This window comes from Lycium ferocissimum, chromosome 1, assembly GCF_029784015.1.
Source record: "Lycium ferocissimum isolate CSIRO_LF1 chromosome 1, AGI_CSIRO_Lferr_CH_V1, whole genome shotgun sequence".
Classification (NCBI taxonomy): domain Eukaryota; kingdom Viridiplantae; phylum Streptophyta; class Magnoliopsida; order Solanales; family Solanaceae; genus Lycium; species Lycium ferocissimum.
This window is the reverse complement of record NC_081342.1, coordinates 67778309-67796447: the sequence shown is the minus strand read 5'-3', so window position 1 is coordinate 67796447 and position 18139 is coordinate 67778309. Positions and strand designations below refer to the sequence as shown.

The window sequence follows — 18139 nt, the reverse complement described above, 5'->3', positions numbered from 1 at the left end:
ATTATCTAAACGAAGGACTGCAGTGAGAAGTGAAAGGTACATTTACACGCGGCAAGCGTATATCAGTGCAGTGCCCCAAAAGTTGCAAAGTTTGCATAAGTGGGGCTGATACTTATTTATGATACAATTTTGACACTGCTGATTTCCAAACGATGAATGCCCCAAAAATGATCTAATTTTCCATGACACCTTCAGCTGCCCAATTTTGACACTACTGATTTCTAACATTAGCAAGCTTGGTTGAAAAATGTACCCATAAATCAACATGTTTAATAATGAAGCTGTCTGTTAACAATTTTGGAGGTGTGAATGCGTTAATTTTGACCCGAATGGGTCTGCAGGATCGGGTACTTGGTTTGTAATTTGGGCTGATTACCCTTGAGTAATTTATCCCTTCCCTTAATCAACTCACTTTTCCTCCCTATTTTTAAAGGGAAAGTTACGTGATTTAAAAGAATGTTTGTTTGAGCTTTTAAAATTAGGCTATTTTGGTTTTTTGTAATTTGGGTCTGATTATTCTTTTTAGTAATATTTTTAAATTATTATTTAATATAATAATTGAGTAATTTATCCCTTAATATTGACTTTAAAAATAAAATAATCATTTAATTTAATTTGTTATCAGCTTAATCAACTCACTTTTCCTCCCTATTTTTCATTTGTATTTCACGTGTGGTCTTTGACATATTTAAATCTACACAAAATACTATATTTCATAATACTTTACCACTTCCAATAAAAATCATCTTATGATTTGAAGTAATGCGATAAACTTTTTTTTTTTTTTTGACATGTTGTATCTTTATCTACTATTTCGTGATTTAAAAGAATGTTTGGCTTCATGTGAGCTTTTAAAATTGGATTAAATATGCCCTTATAGAGGTGGCAAACGGGCGGATTGGATCAAATTTGGTCGGATCAAAAAGGGTTTATCTTGAAAAATGTTTTTACAAAAAGTGTTGATCTTTGTATTTAATGATATTTAATATTGTACTTCATTTAGTCGAGCCATTTATATTTAAAAACTGCCATTTTTTCAATGGGCAATTAAGCTAGTGTGGCTTCCATTAATTATTCTTTTTAGTAATATTTTTAAATTATTATTTAAGTTCTTCTCTATATTTTATTTAAAAAATGTTTTAAAAAAGGACTAAACTGATCAAAAATATATTTTCCTTTTTTCATCCATTAAGGACTATTTTGAATTACATGTTACATATGTAAGGACATTAAATTGATCACTCTTTTTTTTTTTTTTTTTTTTTCCATACATTAAGGACTATTTCTTTTTTTTTTTTTTTTTTTTAATCACACTGAATATATATAATTTTTTTTTTTGTTTTTGCATTTCGTGTATTAAAAAAACGAAATAGGATAAATTTTTTCTAATTTCGTTCGTATAAAAAGGAAATTGGAAAAATATATATATATATATATATATATATATATATATATATATATATATATATATATATAATTTCGTGTATTACCCTCTAATACGAAATAGGTTTTTTTTTTTGTATTTAGTGAATAAAAAACGAAATAGGAAATTATATATATATATATATATATATATATATATATATATATATATATATATATATATATATATACCATTTTGATCATTTTCTCAAACTATATATATATATATATATATATATATATATATATATATATATATATATATATATATATATACTTATATATATCCCATCCGTCAAATGAAACATATACTTTAGTATGATTACATGAATCCAAAACCCAATTTGGAGTTGTTAGATTTGATCTGGTTAATCAAATTTGAAGAAGCTTAGCTTCATTGTTAAGAATCTAGGTTAACTGGTTCATTTAGTTTGATAGAAAATTAGGAGAAGAGAAATATTTTTTTTTTTTTTTAGAGGATATATTTCATTGACTATATATATATATAATATATATATATGCATACAATGTCAACTAATGTGGCTTTATACATTTTTTTCTGTTTTTTTTAATACACGAAATGCAATATATATATATATATATATATACAGTGCACGTGATGTGCACGTGCACTCTAACAAACAAACTACCTCACCATTAACCACTAATCTCAACTAACTAACTCTCTTAAGCTTCATACTCCAATACTCCCCCTCAAGCTGGAGTTTGTGTATACATCAAAACACCAAGCTTGTGTAACAAAAAATAATGCTGAGAAGCTCCAAAACCTTTTGTTAATAAGTCAATCAGTCTTGAATCTTTTTTCTAGGTAAAAAACGAAATATTCACTAAAAAAATAGTGAGTCTCCACCAATCCTGCCAAAAATATATAGTTTTTCCCTTACAAAATGACAATCAATGTATAATGTGCTTGGTCCTTTCATGAAAGATGGGATATATATATATATATATATATATATGCTTTTTTTTGCTATCACAATACAACCTAACAGGTGTTGGAACTGTGACATCCAAGTCTTTTAGCAGGCCTAACAGCCAAATAATTTCTGAAACTGCAGCAGCCATGCTTCTATATTCTGCTTCAGCAGCTTCTACTCACTGTTGTTTCTTAGATTTCCAAGAGATGAGAGGCTGCCCCAACTTAATGACATAGCTTGTTACAGATCTTATGGTATTTGGGCATGCAGCCTAGTCTGAGTCACAATAAGCTTGTAAACTTGTGCTAGAATTGCTGCTTAGCAACAAACCTTAGCCTGGACATTTTTTGATATATCTAACCAATCTTAATGCAGCTTCCTGATGTGACACCTTAGGAAATTGCATGAATTGCCTTAGCACCTGAACAGCAAAGCTAATATCAGGTCTAGTGATTGTCAAATATAGCAGTCTTTCAATGAGCCTTTGATATTTGAGCCTTTTAAGAATATTTTTTCCACCAATTCAAAGAAGATCGCTCTTATACTCCCAAGAGTACCTTGCTCAAGGATGATATTGCTATTATATGACATGAGAAAATCAGCGAGGACATGGTCTCTCTTATTAAACGCCACCTTTGTGCACTCAATTTAAGTTGAGTAGCAAGGAAAATCGATACCTTATATAGGAAGATGAAACTGAAACTCAGTTGCCTATCTGATCCTTGGTCTAATTGGGCCTTTCTCTATAGCTCAAATCGAATAGCTCCTTGGTCTAATTGGGCCTTTCTCTATAGCTCAAATCGAATAGCTCCTTGGCCTAATTGGGCCTTTCTCTATAGCTCAAATCGAATAGCTGGGCTACCCCTTCCCTTGGCTTGGTTGGTTATATAAGAGAATCCCGGGAGAAAGCAAGTTAGACCTTACTTAGGGCGAAAGATTTCTTGGATGGTTCATTCCAGTATGAAGTCAAGATGTCAGTGTGTTGGCACATCATTACCTTCCAATGGCAGTTCCATCTTTCCATTGCAGGAAAGGGATATGCACAGAAGAGCTGGAGAAAAAGTTGGCAAGTAAAGAAAGCTTTATTTTTAGGGTATTTATAGGCTTTATAGGACGAGCCCCCACTCCTATGTTGTAAAAGGGAAGTATAGCTCTTTATCTTTCTGCAACAATCTTCCGACTTTGTCTATGATCAAATTCATGAACCTAAATGACTAAACCTTACAAATATAATCATAGCATATACAAGACAAGCATCAATAAACTCAGCTTCACTTCTCGCTAATCTAAATGAGGAAGAATCCAATAAATTTGTTCAGAAACTTTGACTAATTGTTTATGTGTGAAACTCTGGAGCAGTAAAGTGTAATATTTCTTTTTTCTTTCCTTTCTATGCAATTTGATATGTAATGGACTTCCACGTCCAGACACAATAGTATGACCTTTACACTATCCAACTGAGGTAAGTACTCATCGCACCAATCCTCTAAAGCGCATGGCTTCACCTATGAAGCAAGATCCCCTCGCTTAGTATCGCGTCGCGGCTTTTAATAACACAGAATGATAGAAAGCATGCAATAACAATCAAGCACTTAATGACTACGGAAAGTCAATATTAACCGATGCTTTCATTTCAACTGCAAATGCAACAAGGCAGAGAGGAAGCATAGACAAGAGCCGGGAAGGAGAAGAGGAACTGAAATCCATTTAACCGAGTCCATTGCCATGAGACCAAATACTACTTTTGTCTCAAACTTGGATCTTCAGCTTCCTTCTTTGTTCCAGCCCAAAACAACGTGCATAAATGTTTAAAAATTATTACTAGCAAGTAGCAACAAACGAAACGTGTCACTCAAAGCAGTTTCTATTCACTTAAACAAATGAACAAGAGTCAGCAGACAAATGATCTTTGTGTGAGGAGTCATAGCAATAATCATCTTTTTTGCATTGTGGAGTCACTATCCAGCCACGAAAGTTTCTCTTAAACATGAAACGCATTAAATGGGCCATACCAAGGTCTGTCGGGGAGCTATTAGTTTGCTAGAAGAATACAGAGGGTTCTGTCAGACAGAAAAAATAGTGAAACGTTCTCCCAGCTTGCATATGGCAGACCATTGAAAGGAAAGAAATGCAAGATGCTTTGAAGATAAGTCTAGTAATGTGCAGAGAGTCGAGATGTACTTTATTTCATTTTTTGGTGTAAAGAAGACTGGTAGAAGATGTGGATACACTGATAGATGTCATAGGTTCATTGTAAGAAGAAAAAGGATATAATTTTTGCTTTCCTTTGTACGTTTGGGTTTCAGCACAATCTTTGGCTGTTTTTATATAATACTTGTTACCATTCTCAAAAAGAGTGAACAGACCAATGAGCAAGCTGTATACAGGCATTTTTTCAAATGTTGGTGGATATACAGAAAAACCAAATAGATTTCCAGCAAAATTTCTTAGAGATGCCATACATAGAAGCTTGACTTTAGCTATAAAAAAGTTAATAAAGAACAAACATTTCTTCTAACAAGCCTATGCAATAAATAACTTAGACCCAAAAAGGCAACACCTGTTTGAAAATAGTGCTTGTTCCGGAACTTTCAAGTCCAAGCAAAAGTAGCTTCTGAACCTTTTTTTGCTCTGAATAATTCGGAACAGTGGTTCTTTGTTTCTGAACCTTTTTCTGCAACAGTGGTTCTAGCTCCGCCCCTGTCTCCCTCCAAGTCTTTGTTTCGAGAAGAAATAAAGTGGGAGAGAGCAACTATTCTACTTGTGCAAAAAGGTGGTGAAGAATTTAAGTATTTTAAAGTTTCTTTTCCACCAATTAAAATAACATAGGCGAAAGAAACAAGTGATTGGACAAGCAATGAATCTTGAAGTACAATTCTGGCGAAATGATTTTCAAACTTAAATTTTCATAGTACAAAAGCATGATCAGGATTCAGCAATATGAACTGAAATCACAAAACATTTAGAACAAGTTTTTCTTACATGATGATTAGAGAATGAAGACATTGTACTTAGACATGAGGAATTACTAATAACTCCTTGGATACTGACAAGTATAATCCAAGCCTTGTCTATCAGCTCAAACCAGTTTCAGACATAAAGTAATAGACGTTAAGCATGTCACGATTAATACAAACAATAGGGGCGAAAGGTTATCAATAGGAAAAGATAACTGAAGCGTGCGGAGAGGATCTTGGAAAACTTAGCAGCTCCAGTGCCATTTCAACATAATCCGGAGACACATAACGCTCATAATCCAGAGACCCATCACTCTCATAATCCGAAGACACATCACTCTCATTGAATGCGGCAACAATGACAAACTGTTCTAGCACAGTTGCATGCTTGAGCAAATATTTCACCAATGGCAGCACAGATCCATAAAAGTTAATGATCTTAATTGTCTTCAGATATGGAAATGAGCAGTTAAAATTATGTGTCTCAAACCTCCTGGTCTGTTCATCCTCATTTGTGTACCTTGACAACAGGTCCTGTAGGAAAGAATCTGCTATATTAACTAGCTATTCTCCTTAGAACATTTTATTTATATTTATATTTATATGAGAATATGGGACCACAAATTTTACAATATAGATTATTATTTTAGCTCCTATCTATGTTGCTCGGACTCTTCACTTTCGGTGCCGCACCTGTGTCGACACGACATGGGTGTGGGTGTGGGTGTGGGATCCGTTATCAACCAATTTTGGGTACTTTCCAAAATATACAGATTCATGATTTGGTGAAATTGAAGAAAATGGAATAACTTGTATATAGAAATTTCTATGTCACTCCTTTTCCTTTTATCTCCTTCCAAGTGCTTTCCACATAATATCTCAAAATTTGTAACTCATTTTGAATTATTTTTTTGCGAATCTCCGCACCCGTATCCAATCCGGTATCTTAAAATTTAACCGTGACGAATCCGACCTCTAGATCCGTACCCGTAAATCCGAGCAACATAGGCTCCTATTATCTTATCCTATACACCTGTAATAGGGTGTTTTACCTCATGTTCATTTTTTAAGCCAAGGAACTGAATGTGGATAAAATAAAAAGGTGATGAAATTTTAAATTCAAGGATAGTCTCAAGTCCTTAGCAAATGTTACAATATGATACATGCAAACAACAAAAAAATGTTTCAAAGCATCTGATCATTTATCCCCTCGCATGAAGGTGAGTACTATCCCTATCAAAGCAACGCCAGCTGAGCTATCTTATGAAAGAAAATAAATTGAGAGAACAAAAAAGTTCTTCTGAATTTCTTTTTCTTACAAGAAAAAGGAATAATAAGCACGGAACTGAAGCAGATTTAACAAAGAGAAAATATCAACTTTTGAGACTAGAAAAGCAGAATTTGAACAAAAAATACGGCTGAAGTGTTTGTACTTCCCTATGGGCTTAAATGGTTTCTAGAACATGGTATCAGCAACATTTCAGAGGAAGCTGACTCTTTCCTCATTGTGAATGTTGTCGAGCGAGTTACAAAACCTTCTTGGGAATATGACCCTATTATTAAAAAGATTAAAGAATTGATTCATAAGTCGAAGTGACACACTGTTACGGAGAAGCCAATGGTGTGGGTGATTCTTAAGCTAGATACAGTCACCTAATGCACACAGAGAATTAAGATTTTCAGCTTTAACTCACTAACAAGAGAAGCTAGAGGGAAATTAAGCCCTGACAAGTGGAAGCTCCCTTCCTTTGGACTTCGAAAGAAATCCCAAAGTTTATCTCCAATAATGCAATAAGAGCTTCCCGGTTTCATCCTTCTGTCCGCTCACATGTTACTTGTCTCACTTTTTCTCTTTTTTAGTTCTTATGAAACAATGTACAGATTCCGCAAGTTAGAAGATATTGTTGTGAAGCTCATTTAAGTACTTAAGCTAGTATTGGTTCAAATTGCAAATGGGAGTCCTATACAGAAACCCACTTTTTGCTTACGATTAAATGCTTATCTCCTGCACTTTTGTCAAATACTGATCCGGTTCAAGTCTTACACATTAGAGGCTTACCTCCTTAATCTTCTCTATACTTGAGGACTAAACCAGTTGCAAGTCTTACCATTTTTTAAAAGGTAAAGCAGTCAAGTCCCACTCATTGTAACATTTTATCAATATCTATAAAATATACAGCTAGGGTGGTTTAGATTAAGAAATTATGAATTTTTTCCTGAAGCACTTAAGATCAGAAATGTTGATATATATCATCTTCTTCCTCTACTAATAGTTGTTTGATATGAATAACATGAAGTAACAAAAATAAAGGTCTAAAAGAAACTTACTCTTGGTCTGTTATCGTACCACTCAATGACCAATGTCTCAAGATCCAATGAGCTCTGTAGAAAGCTACAAATTCCAGGGAAGTCCAGCTGTTTAAAGGCTACACTAAGTTCTAAGAATTTCCGGCTTGATGGTGGAAACTGCCACCCTTTCAACTCCAAGATGGACAGGCACTTAATAAACAAAATAAACAAACCAGAATATGTCAAAACAATGAAATATGACATACTTAACAAATGAAATGCAAATTGTTGAATAATTCACAAAAACAGCTTGGACTATACGACTGCGTTTTGCCACATCAAAGTGTTATGGTTGGTTTGAGAATCCAAAGATGGACCTTTAAACACTTTGGAAAGAGCATCGACATGAATTAAAGAGTATGGTCAATGTAAATCAATCCAAATTTTACATGTTGTTACATAAATTGCGAACTCTTTATGGATTCTCACAGTTAATCATCCAAATACTTAGACTATCCTAAGTAGTGGCACTGCTAATGTTACTAAAGTGATAATTCGATAGCTAATAAAAAGTACCTAAAAATATTCTGAATTTTGGATAGTGAAGAGTATGAACAAACCTCGATGCAGTAGGTACCTAATTTAAGATTCTCGACATGGGCAATACCACGAAGAAGTTTCTTCAAATATCTAATTTGCTCCTCCAAGTTGTATTCAATATCTAAATGAATCATTGCAGTAACAAGTGATGCCACATTTCTCTGTCTTATTCGTATCTCACTACAGAACCCACAAAGGTTCAACTTTTGAATATACGGGGCTATTATTTCGAGCCGAAGGTCATCGTCACAGTCTTCTATGGTCAATTCTCTCAGCTTCACAGAGATGATTTCCAAACGATGTATGCCCGAAACATCATCCAGTTCCAATCGCTCCAAATTAGGACAACCAGATAATACCTTTTCCATAACACCCTCCATCAATGTCATGTTACCAATTGAAAGAGAAACGAGACTACTCCAATTAACATTACCAGTAGGGTTTAACTGACAGTTATCTAGAGCCAAATTCCTCAAGGACGAATTTTTATAGGCAAACTGAGGAAACTCATACCTTTGGCCATTTCGACAGAGAAGTCCAAGTTCAAAACGTTCAACATTAGCAAGTTTAGTAGCAAAATGTACCCATAAATCAACATGTTTAGCATAACGCTGGTCGTACCTGAGGCGCCATACCCTAAGTTTACAGATTTTGTGGCAAGACCTCCAATAATAAAGTTCTGTGTGGATGGAAGCTAGGTAATCAAGAGTTTCCTTTTCACTGTCAATAGTAGGGAAGTCAAAATCAAGTGATACCGGAACGGATTTCCAAAGAAACCTCCATCGTGTAGACAATACACTGGTTCTAACAACTTCTTTACCACCGTCGGGCAACATAGAGAGGATGTGAATTAGAATTGGCTCCGGCAAATCGCTGAGTCGGTCTCCTCTCGGCATGATTTTCTTCTGCATTTCCATGGACTACAACTGCTTCAGTTGCAATTTGGTAAAGTTGATGGAGCTCCGGTGAAGTCTGAACTCAAAAAGTAGCTCTTAGAAACATTAACACAAACACCTTAAATCTAATACATGAATTTACCCTATCTCAATTGTTTTTTCAAACAACAACAATAACATACCAAGTGTAATCCCACAATGTGGGGCCTGGGGAGAGTAGTATGTGCGCAGACCTTACCCCTACCTTTGTGGGGTAGAGAGGCTGTTTCCGATAGACCATCGGCTCAAAAAAAAAAATCGAAGCAGCAGATAGTAATAAACACTGAAGATATTAATAATACTAACTAAAGTTATTCATTTAAATCTTCCATAACTGATGAAAGTCCATAAAACATTATAGTTCACGGCGAGAAACATAAACACATGTATTCAACAAAGGGGGAGACAGCAGAGAGACCTTACTCTTGAGGGTTGTTCAATTTGCAGAGAAACAAAAAAGAAAAGACCTTTTACAGTTTCTGAAAGAAAAAACAGATAGCATCCCCAACCCCACCCCGCACTGTCTATCCACACCCTACCTTCCCTCACCCCCAAACTACCACCACCCCCCTACCCCAGCCTCTACCCAGTCCACCCCAAACCCTACCACCCAACCCACCACCTACCCCCTCCAACGTACCCCTCACAGCCCCCCACCACCCTCACCCCACTTACCCCCCACCCTTAGAAAGCGATATTTCCAGGAGAATAGCCATCAATCAATTGAATATGACAAGCAGCAGCTTACAAGGAAGCCAACGCACTCCCTACCCCCAAACTACCACCCACCACCCCACACCCTACCCCACCCCCTACCACCACCCACACACACACACACACACACACAACACACACACATATTCACACATTTTTGACACAAAACACCTGATGACACACACTCCAAATTGCAAAAACACAGTGAAACTCTGTTTTGACACACACAACTGTGTGGGAAGAATTAACTAAAGGTGACATTTTAGTTATGAAATTAGTATAGGTGACTGGTGGGGATCATTTTATCTCAAAATTCATTTAAATTTGGGATTAAGATAAGTGAGGTTCAAAGTGTATTTTTTAAAAAAATTTAATCTTTTATAAAATATAAAAAAATTCCAACTTAATTCAAAAAATTCACTAGCCCCTTCTCATCCGCCACCCCTTCCCCCAGCCCCACACCCCATCTCCCAATTATTATTTTTTTAAGTTTTGATATTTTTTATTTGCTTTATCACCCGTCCCCCTCCTCCTCCCACCTCTCCCCCCACCGCACACCCTACCCCCTACCATTTTTCAAAAAAAAAAAAGTTTTGATATTTTTTATTTGCTTTTTCACCAGCCCCCTCATCCTCCCACCCCTACTCCTAATTTTTTTAAAATAAGTTTTAATTTTTTTATTTGCTTTTTCACAGCCCTCCCCCCCTCGCCCGCCCCCCATCCCCCAAAAAATAAAATTTTTTTTTTTTAAAAAGTTTTAACTTTTTTATTTGCTTTTTCACCCCCCACCTCCTTCTCCCCCACCCCCCAATTTTTTTTTAAAATTTTGATTTTCTTTATTTGTTTCCCCCCCCCCCCCAAAAAAATGATTTTTTTTTTTTTTACATTTCACCCCCTCTCCCACCAAATTTTTAATTTTTTTTTTTTTTGATTTTCTTTATTTATTTTTCACCCCTTTCTCCTCCCGCCAACCCCCCCCCCCCCCCCCAAAAAAAATTTTGAAAAGTTTTTCTTTTTATTTTTTTGCACCCCCCACCCTTCCAAAAAAAGGAAGTTTTCAAAAAATTTATTTTTTTTTGCACCACCCTCCCCCCTCCCCTCCCTAAAAATAAATGATTTTTCTTGAAAAGAAGTTTTGAAATTTTTTTTTTTTTTGGTTTCTTACTTCCCCCATCCATCCGAAAAAATTAATTTTGTTTTTTTTAAAAAAAATTTTGAAAAGTTTTTATTTTTGATTTTTTGCACCCCCCCCCCCCCAAACTTCAAAAAAAAATCTTGAAAGGAAGTTTAGAATTTTTTTTATTTTTTTTTGGGTTTAGGAAAAATCTAGGTTGTTGTTATTGTGTGTTTGTAGTGAAATAGAAGATTTTTCTGTTGTTGTCCTGGTATGGTTCGGGGTTTAGGAAAAGATATCCAACATATGATTTTTTTTTTTTGGTTCTTGTCCTGGTATTTATACGGTTCATCTATAGAAGATATCCAATGATTTGTAGTTGTTGCAACAAGTTTTACACTTGTGGCAACAAGTAGACAATCTGTTGCAACAACTACAAATCATTGGACATAGCTTCTTTATTTGGTTCGTTTGTAGAAAATATCCAGCAGATTTTTAGTTGTTGCAACAAGTTCTACACTTGTTGCAACAAGTAGACAATCTGTTGCAACAACTACTAATCTGTTGGACATAGCTTCAGTTATTTGTTTCTGCTTGTAGAAGATATCCAACAAGATTTGTAGTTGTTGCAACAAGCTCTACACTTGTTGCAACAAGTAGACAATCTGTTGCAACAATTACAAATCTGTTGGACATAGCTTCAGTTATTTGGTTCTGTTTGTAGAATATATCCAACAGATTTGTAGTTGTTGCAACAAATTCTACACTTGTTGCAACAAGTAGATAATCTGTTGCAACAACTATAAATCTGTTAGACATAGCTTCAGTTATTTGGTTCTGTTTGTAGAAAATATCCAACAGATTTTTAGTTGTTACGCAACTAGGTTGTTCACGGTTTTGGTTAAAACCAAAACCAAACCGAAAATTTAACTAAACCAAATAAAAAAAACAGACATTTGGTTTGGTTTGGTTGGGTTTTAAATTTTAAAAACCGATAATATTTGGTTTGCTTATGGTTCTATTAAAAAATAACCGAATAAATAACTGAACCAAACCAATAAATTATATACATAAATTTTATAATTATTTATATGTATAATAGTAGTTTTTCATAAATAATTATAAATATTTTGTCCTTTATGTTATTTGTGAATGATGTTTATGAACTTATTTATTTTGATTAGTTGTGGTATTTGGAGCCAAGGTGGCTGTTGAACAATTTCTGTTTATGAACTTATTTATTTTGCTTACTAATTGTTGCAATATATGCATATAGTAGAATTGCGTAGTTGCTTAGTTGTTACAACAAATTACTCATCTTGTTGGAAAAAAATCAAAACATTGCTTAAATTATTATAAAAACTAAAAAATATGTCGCAACAGATGAGTTAATTGTTGCAACAGATCATACACTTGTTGAAGAAGTTGCAACAAGTTACTAATCTGTTTCAACAGATGGATCAGTTGTTTAAGCAAGTTGACTAATTGTTGCAATAGATTAATCACCTTATTTGAGTTATTGCAACAACTTACTCTATGTTGCAGCGGGTATCTCATATGTTGCAACAACTTACCCATATGTTGCAGCATGTATCTTATATGTTGCAACAACTCCTCCATTATTGCAACATATTCACGATATTGCTAATCTGTTTAAACAAGTTACTAATCTGTTTAGACAAACTGCCTAAATGATTACAACAGATCATACAATTGTTGAAGAAGTTGCAACAAATTACTAATCTGTTTCAACAAGTTACTAATCTGTTCCAACAAGTAACTAATCTGTTTAAACACGTTATTAATGTTGCAACTTGAGATAGTACGATTGTGGAAGAAGTTGCAACAAATTACTAATCTGTTTCAACAAATTACTAATCCGTTCCAACAAGTAACTAATCTGTTTAAACAAGTTACTAATCTGCTGCAAATGATCATACGAGGTTGTGGAAGAAGTTGCAACAAATTACTAATGATTTTAGTAAATATATATATTGATCACTAAATATGGTTGTTTTCCATTGTTTATCACTAAATATGGGTGAATCAAGTAGTTCACACCAATTCACTCTAATGATCACTCCATTTAGTGCGTATTGAACTTAGTTGATCATCTATCTTGACCCAAAACACCATCAAATTACTTAAGTATATATATTGATCAATAAATATGGTTGATTTCTATTGTTTATCACTAAATATGGGTGAATCAAGTAGTTCACATCAATTCACTCCCATGATCACTCCGTTTAATGCGTATTGGACTTAGTTGATCATCTATCCTGACCCAAAACACCATCAAATTGCTTAAGTATATATATTGATCAATAAATATGGTTGATTTCCATTGTTTATCACTAAATATGGGTGAATCAAGTAGTTCCCATCAATTCACTCCATGATCACTCCGTTTAGTGCGTATTGGACTTAGTTGATCATCTATCGACCCAAAACACCATCAAATTGCTTAAGTATATATATTGATCAATAAATATGGTTGATTTCCATTGTTTATCACTAAATATGGGTGAATCAAGTGGTTCCCATCAATTCACTCCCATGATCACTCCGTTTAGTGCGTCTTGGACTTAGTTGATCATCTATCGACCTAAAACACCATCAAATTGCTTAAGTATATATATTGATCAATAAATATGGTTGATTTCATTGTTTATCACTAAATATGGGTGAATCAAGTGGTTCCCATCAATTCACTCCCATGATCACTCCGTTTAGTGCGTCATGGACTTAGTTGATCATCGTCCCGACCCAAAACACCATCAAATTGCTTAAGTATATATATTGATCAATAAATATGGTTGATCTCCATTGTTTATCACTAAATATGGTTGATTTCCATTATTTATCACTAAATATGACTGATTCCCTTTATTGATCACTAAATATGGGTAAACCAAGTAGTATCTGTTGCAACAAGTGTAGTATTTGTTGCAGCAAGTGTAGTATCTATTGGAACAATTGTAGTATCTGTTGGAACAACTGTAGTATCCTTTGTAACAACTGTGGTATCTGTTGCAGCAACTGTAATATCTGTTCTAAGAATACACTTAGAATTGCCCATCTAATCCATGAAATTACTATCTAATCCATTAAGGATGTTAGTATATATATATATATATATATATATTCATCACTAAATATCGTTGATTTCATTTGTTTAACACTAGATATGGGTGAATCAAGTAGTTCACATCAATTCACTCTAATAATCACTCGTTTTAGTGCATACTGACTTAGTATATCATCTTTCCTGACTCAAAATACTATCAAATTGATTAAGTATTATATATTGATTACTAAATATCGTTGATTTCATTTGTTTATCACTAAATATGAGTGAATCAAGTAGTTCACATCAATTCACTATAATAATCACTCAATTTAGTGTATACTGACTTAGTAGATCATCTTTCCTGACTCAAAATACTATCAAATTGATTAAGTATTATATATTGATCACTAAATATGGTTGATTTCATTTGCTTATCACTAAATATGGGTGAATCAAGTAGTTCACATCAATTCACTCTAATGATCATTGGATTTAGTGCATATTCCTGACTCAAATTACCATCAAATTGATTAAGTATTATATATTGATCACTACTTATCATTGATTTTCTTTGTTTATCACTAAATATCATTGATTCCCTTTGTTGATCACTAAATATGGGTGAATCAAGTAGTATCTGTTGCAACAACTGTAATATCTGTTGCAACAACTGTAATATCTGCTGCAACAAGTGTAGTATACATAAAGACTGACAAAAGACATAGTTGTTGAACAAGTCCTTACTCTTGTTGGATAAAACACAACAAGTTACCAACTTTCGCAACAAGTCACTCCACTTGTTGGAAAAACTCAACATGTAACTTAGTTCCGCAACAAGCACGCTGTCGGTTGTTGCAATGATTGCTTATTTTGGAAATCTTTTAAAAATTGGATAAAACACAAGTTACTAGTTGTTGCAACAAGTCCTGTTACTTGTTGGATAAAACCCAACAAGTTACGGAGTAGCCGTTGGAACAGTATTCATTGCTTTGCTGAAAACTGTTCAGCAATTTATTAACAACACACACATTTGTGATTTGAACACGATCAACATATTATATAAACCAAGTTCACAAGCACCAAAACAGAAATTAACATTCTAAAAAAGAATAACATTAAAATGTCATAAAGTTTCAACAAATAGCGTATTACAACACAGTGCAATTAACAACTATGGAGCATTTCGGCTTGGACAACAACTACAAATCTGTTGGATATTTTCTACAAACAGAACCAAATAACTGAAGCTATATCCAACAGATTTGTAGTTGTTGCAACAGATTGTCTACTTGTTGCCACAAGTGTAGAACTTGTTGCAACAACTATAAATCTGTTGGATATCTTCTATAAACATAACTAGATAAATACCAGGACAAGAACAAAAAAAAACATCTATTGGATATCTTTTCTAAACCCTGAACCATACCAGGACAACAACAGAAAAACCATCTATTTCACTACAAACACACTACAATAACAACCTGAATTTTATCCAAACTTTTCCTAAACCCCAAAAAAAAATCAAAACTTATTTTCAATATTCTTTTTGAGTGGGGGAGGGGGTGGTGCAAAAAAAAAAACTTTTCAAAACTTTTTAAAAAAAAGCAATTTGGGGGGGGGGGGGGTAGTGAGGGGTGGTAGGAGGAGGGGTGGTGAAAAATAAAAAAAATATCAATTTTTTTAAATATTTTTAGCGCATGGGGGGGGGGGGGGGAGGGATGGGAAGAGGAGTGGAGATGGTAAGAAAAAATTAAAACTTTTCTTTTAATTTTTTTTGGGGGGTGGTGGGGGGTGGGGGGAGAGTTGCGAGGAGGAGGAGGAGGGGGGTGAAAAAACAAATAAAGAAAATCAAAAAAAAAATTAATTTTTTTTGGAGGGTGGGGGTGGGGGTGGGGGGAGAGTTGCGAGGAGAAGGAGGAGGGGGTGAAAAAACAAATAAAGAAAATTAAAAAAAATTAATTATTTTTTTTTTGGGGGGGGGGGGCGGGGTGGGGGGTTGGGAGGAGGAGGGGGTGAAAAAAAAATAAAGAAAAAAATTGGTGGGGTGGGGGCGGCGGGGCAGGGGAGGGGGTGGGGGCATGGGGTCGGGGGCGGGGTCTGGGCGAGAGTGGGTCAAAATGTTAAAAATAAAACTTGAGTGCAAAGTGTTAAAAATAAAGTTGAGGGTTAAAGTGTCAAAATAGAAACTTTTGGGCAACTTCAAAACCCCTTAATCACTAATAGAAAATTTTCACCTATACCTAATAATTAAAACTTGAGTCGCCTATCTTAAAATAAAAAACTAAAGAGTGACTAATAATTAAATGCCCCAACTGTCTGCTTATGTACTGTAGCCAAAATGAAAATAGGACTACTTTTTTTTTTATATAGAAAAATAATTGTAAGTTAGATAAAGATAAATAAAAAGAAAAGTATTTTGTTACTCCCTCCGTTCCAAAAAAGATTGTCCTAATTTGACTTGACACGAAATTTAAGAAATAAAGAAAGGCTTTTGAAATGTTTGGTCCAAAACAAACATTAAATATTTGTGTGGCTGTAAATCATCTCATAAAGTTAAATTATTTCTAAATATAGAAAGATGTCAATCTTTTTGGGATAGAGAAAGTATTTGATTTGGTAATTAAGAAAGAATTGAAGAATGATTTTAAGTTGGGGAATAAGAGCCCGTTTGGATTGGCTTATAAGTTGCTGAAAACAGCTTATAAGTTGTTTTTAGCTTTGTTGAGTGTTTGGCTGGCCAGCTTAAAGCCATTTTATGCTTAAAATAAGCTAAAAAAATAATTGAGCCTGTTTGGCTTAGCTTATCTAAAGCAGCTTATAAGCTGAAAACAACTTATAAGCCAAAAAAATAAGTTGGGCTACCCCGACTTTTTTTTTTTTGACTTATAAGATGTTTTCAGCTTATAAGCTGCTTTTTTTAAGCCCATCCAAATAGGCTTTAAGGCTAGTACTCATTATTTAGCCCACAGGATCCTGATCATCTTAACCCACATATTTATACTACACTCGGAACTCTCTATAACAGCATCCGTATATAACAACATCTCTTTATAGCAGCCAAGTTTTTCTGGAACCAATTTTTTAATGTATATTTTACTTCTCTATGACAACATTTTACCTATAATAGCAATAACCAACTTTATAACAATACGCTCTTTGTAAAATTACCCCCATATAACAGCTATCTTCTTGTTTTGATAATATAATAATTACCTATCTTTATAAAAATAGAATATCCATGATTACCAATAATAAGTGTAGAGACTTTGACCAAATATTTGATCCTTTAATATACTATTTATTACGAAATATATCATTTGATATATATATATATATATATATATATATATATATATATATATATATTTTCATTATTAAAAGATTTTCTTCGTTATACAAAGTGTGATTAAGCTTAGAATTTGACAATTAAAAATGAAAATTTTAATTTAATTCATCTTTTTTGCCTATAATAGGTAGGGGTGCTTATCGGTTGGTTAGATTTGGTTTTTTATTGGTTCAGTTTATTGATTTTCGGTTTTTAAATATGCTAAACCGATAACCAAATCAATAAGATATTGGTTATTGGTTTTGGTTTATCGGTTTTTTGATCCTTAACAGTTCGGTTTTCGGTTTAACCGATAAGAAAGTTCTCCTCTATTTTTTTTTGCTTTCTCTTGTTTTCATTTGTTCATATATACACTGTCTTCATACATAAAAAATTAAAAGTCTACACAAATTACAAGCACAAGCAAATTTAAATACGTTATTGCTATTTGCTAAAACAAACTTCTTTTCTTTCACGTTAAGTAGCAAACTTGGATGTTGTAGAAACAAATTCAAATATGTTATTGCTATTTGCTAAAACAGACTTCTTTTCTTTCACGTTAAATAGCAAACTTGGATGTTGTAGAAGCAAATTCAAATACGTTATTGCTATTTGCTAAAACAAACTTGTTTTAAATAATCATAATTTAAAGTCACTATTATATATAGCGATAAAAAAAAAAGTAATTTTAATATAAGCTTATTGGGTTATCGGTTTAACCATTAACTAAATTCTTAAAATCGGAAACCGAACCGATAACCCGATAAAAATA

At 33.7% G+C, this 18139-nt stretch overlaps 1 protein-coding gene across 1 annotated transcript in view; it reads right to left on the bottom strand.

The window, feature by feature from the left end:
• Positions 1–5249: 5249 nt before the first annotated feature.
• LOC132066929 (F-box/LRR-repeat protein At3g03360-like) overlaps positions 5250–18139 on the bottom strand; it is a 50452-nt gene continuing 37562 nt past the window's right edge. Inside the window, exons 2-3 of the mRNA XM_059460117.1 lie at positions 7646–7816; positions 5250–5851 (exon numbers count right to left, since the gene is read on the bottom strand). Coding sequence (XP_059316100.1) covers positions 5516–5851; positions 7646–7816 — 507 coding nt within the window. The 3' untranslated portion in view covers positions 5250–5515. The remainder of the gene's footprint in view (positions 5852–7645; positions 7817–18139) is intronic.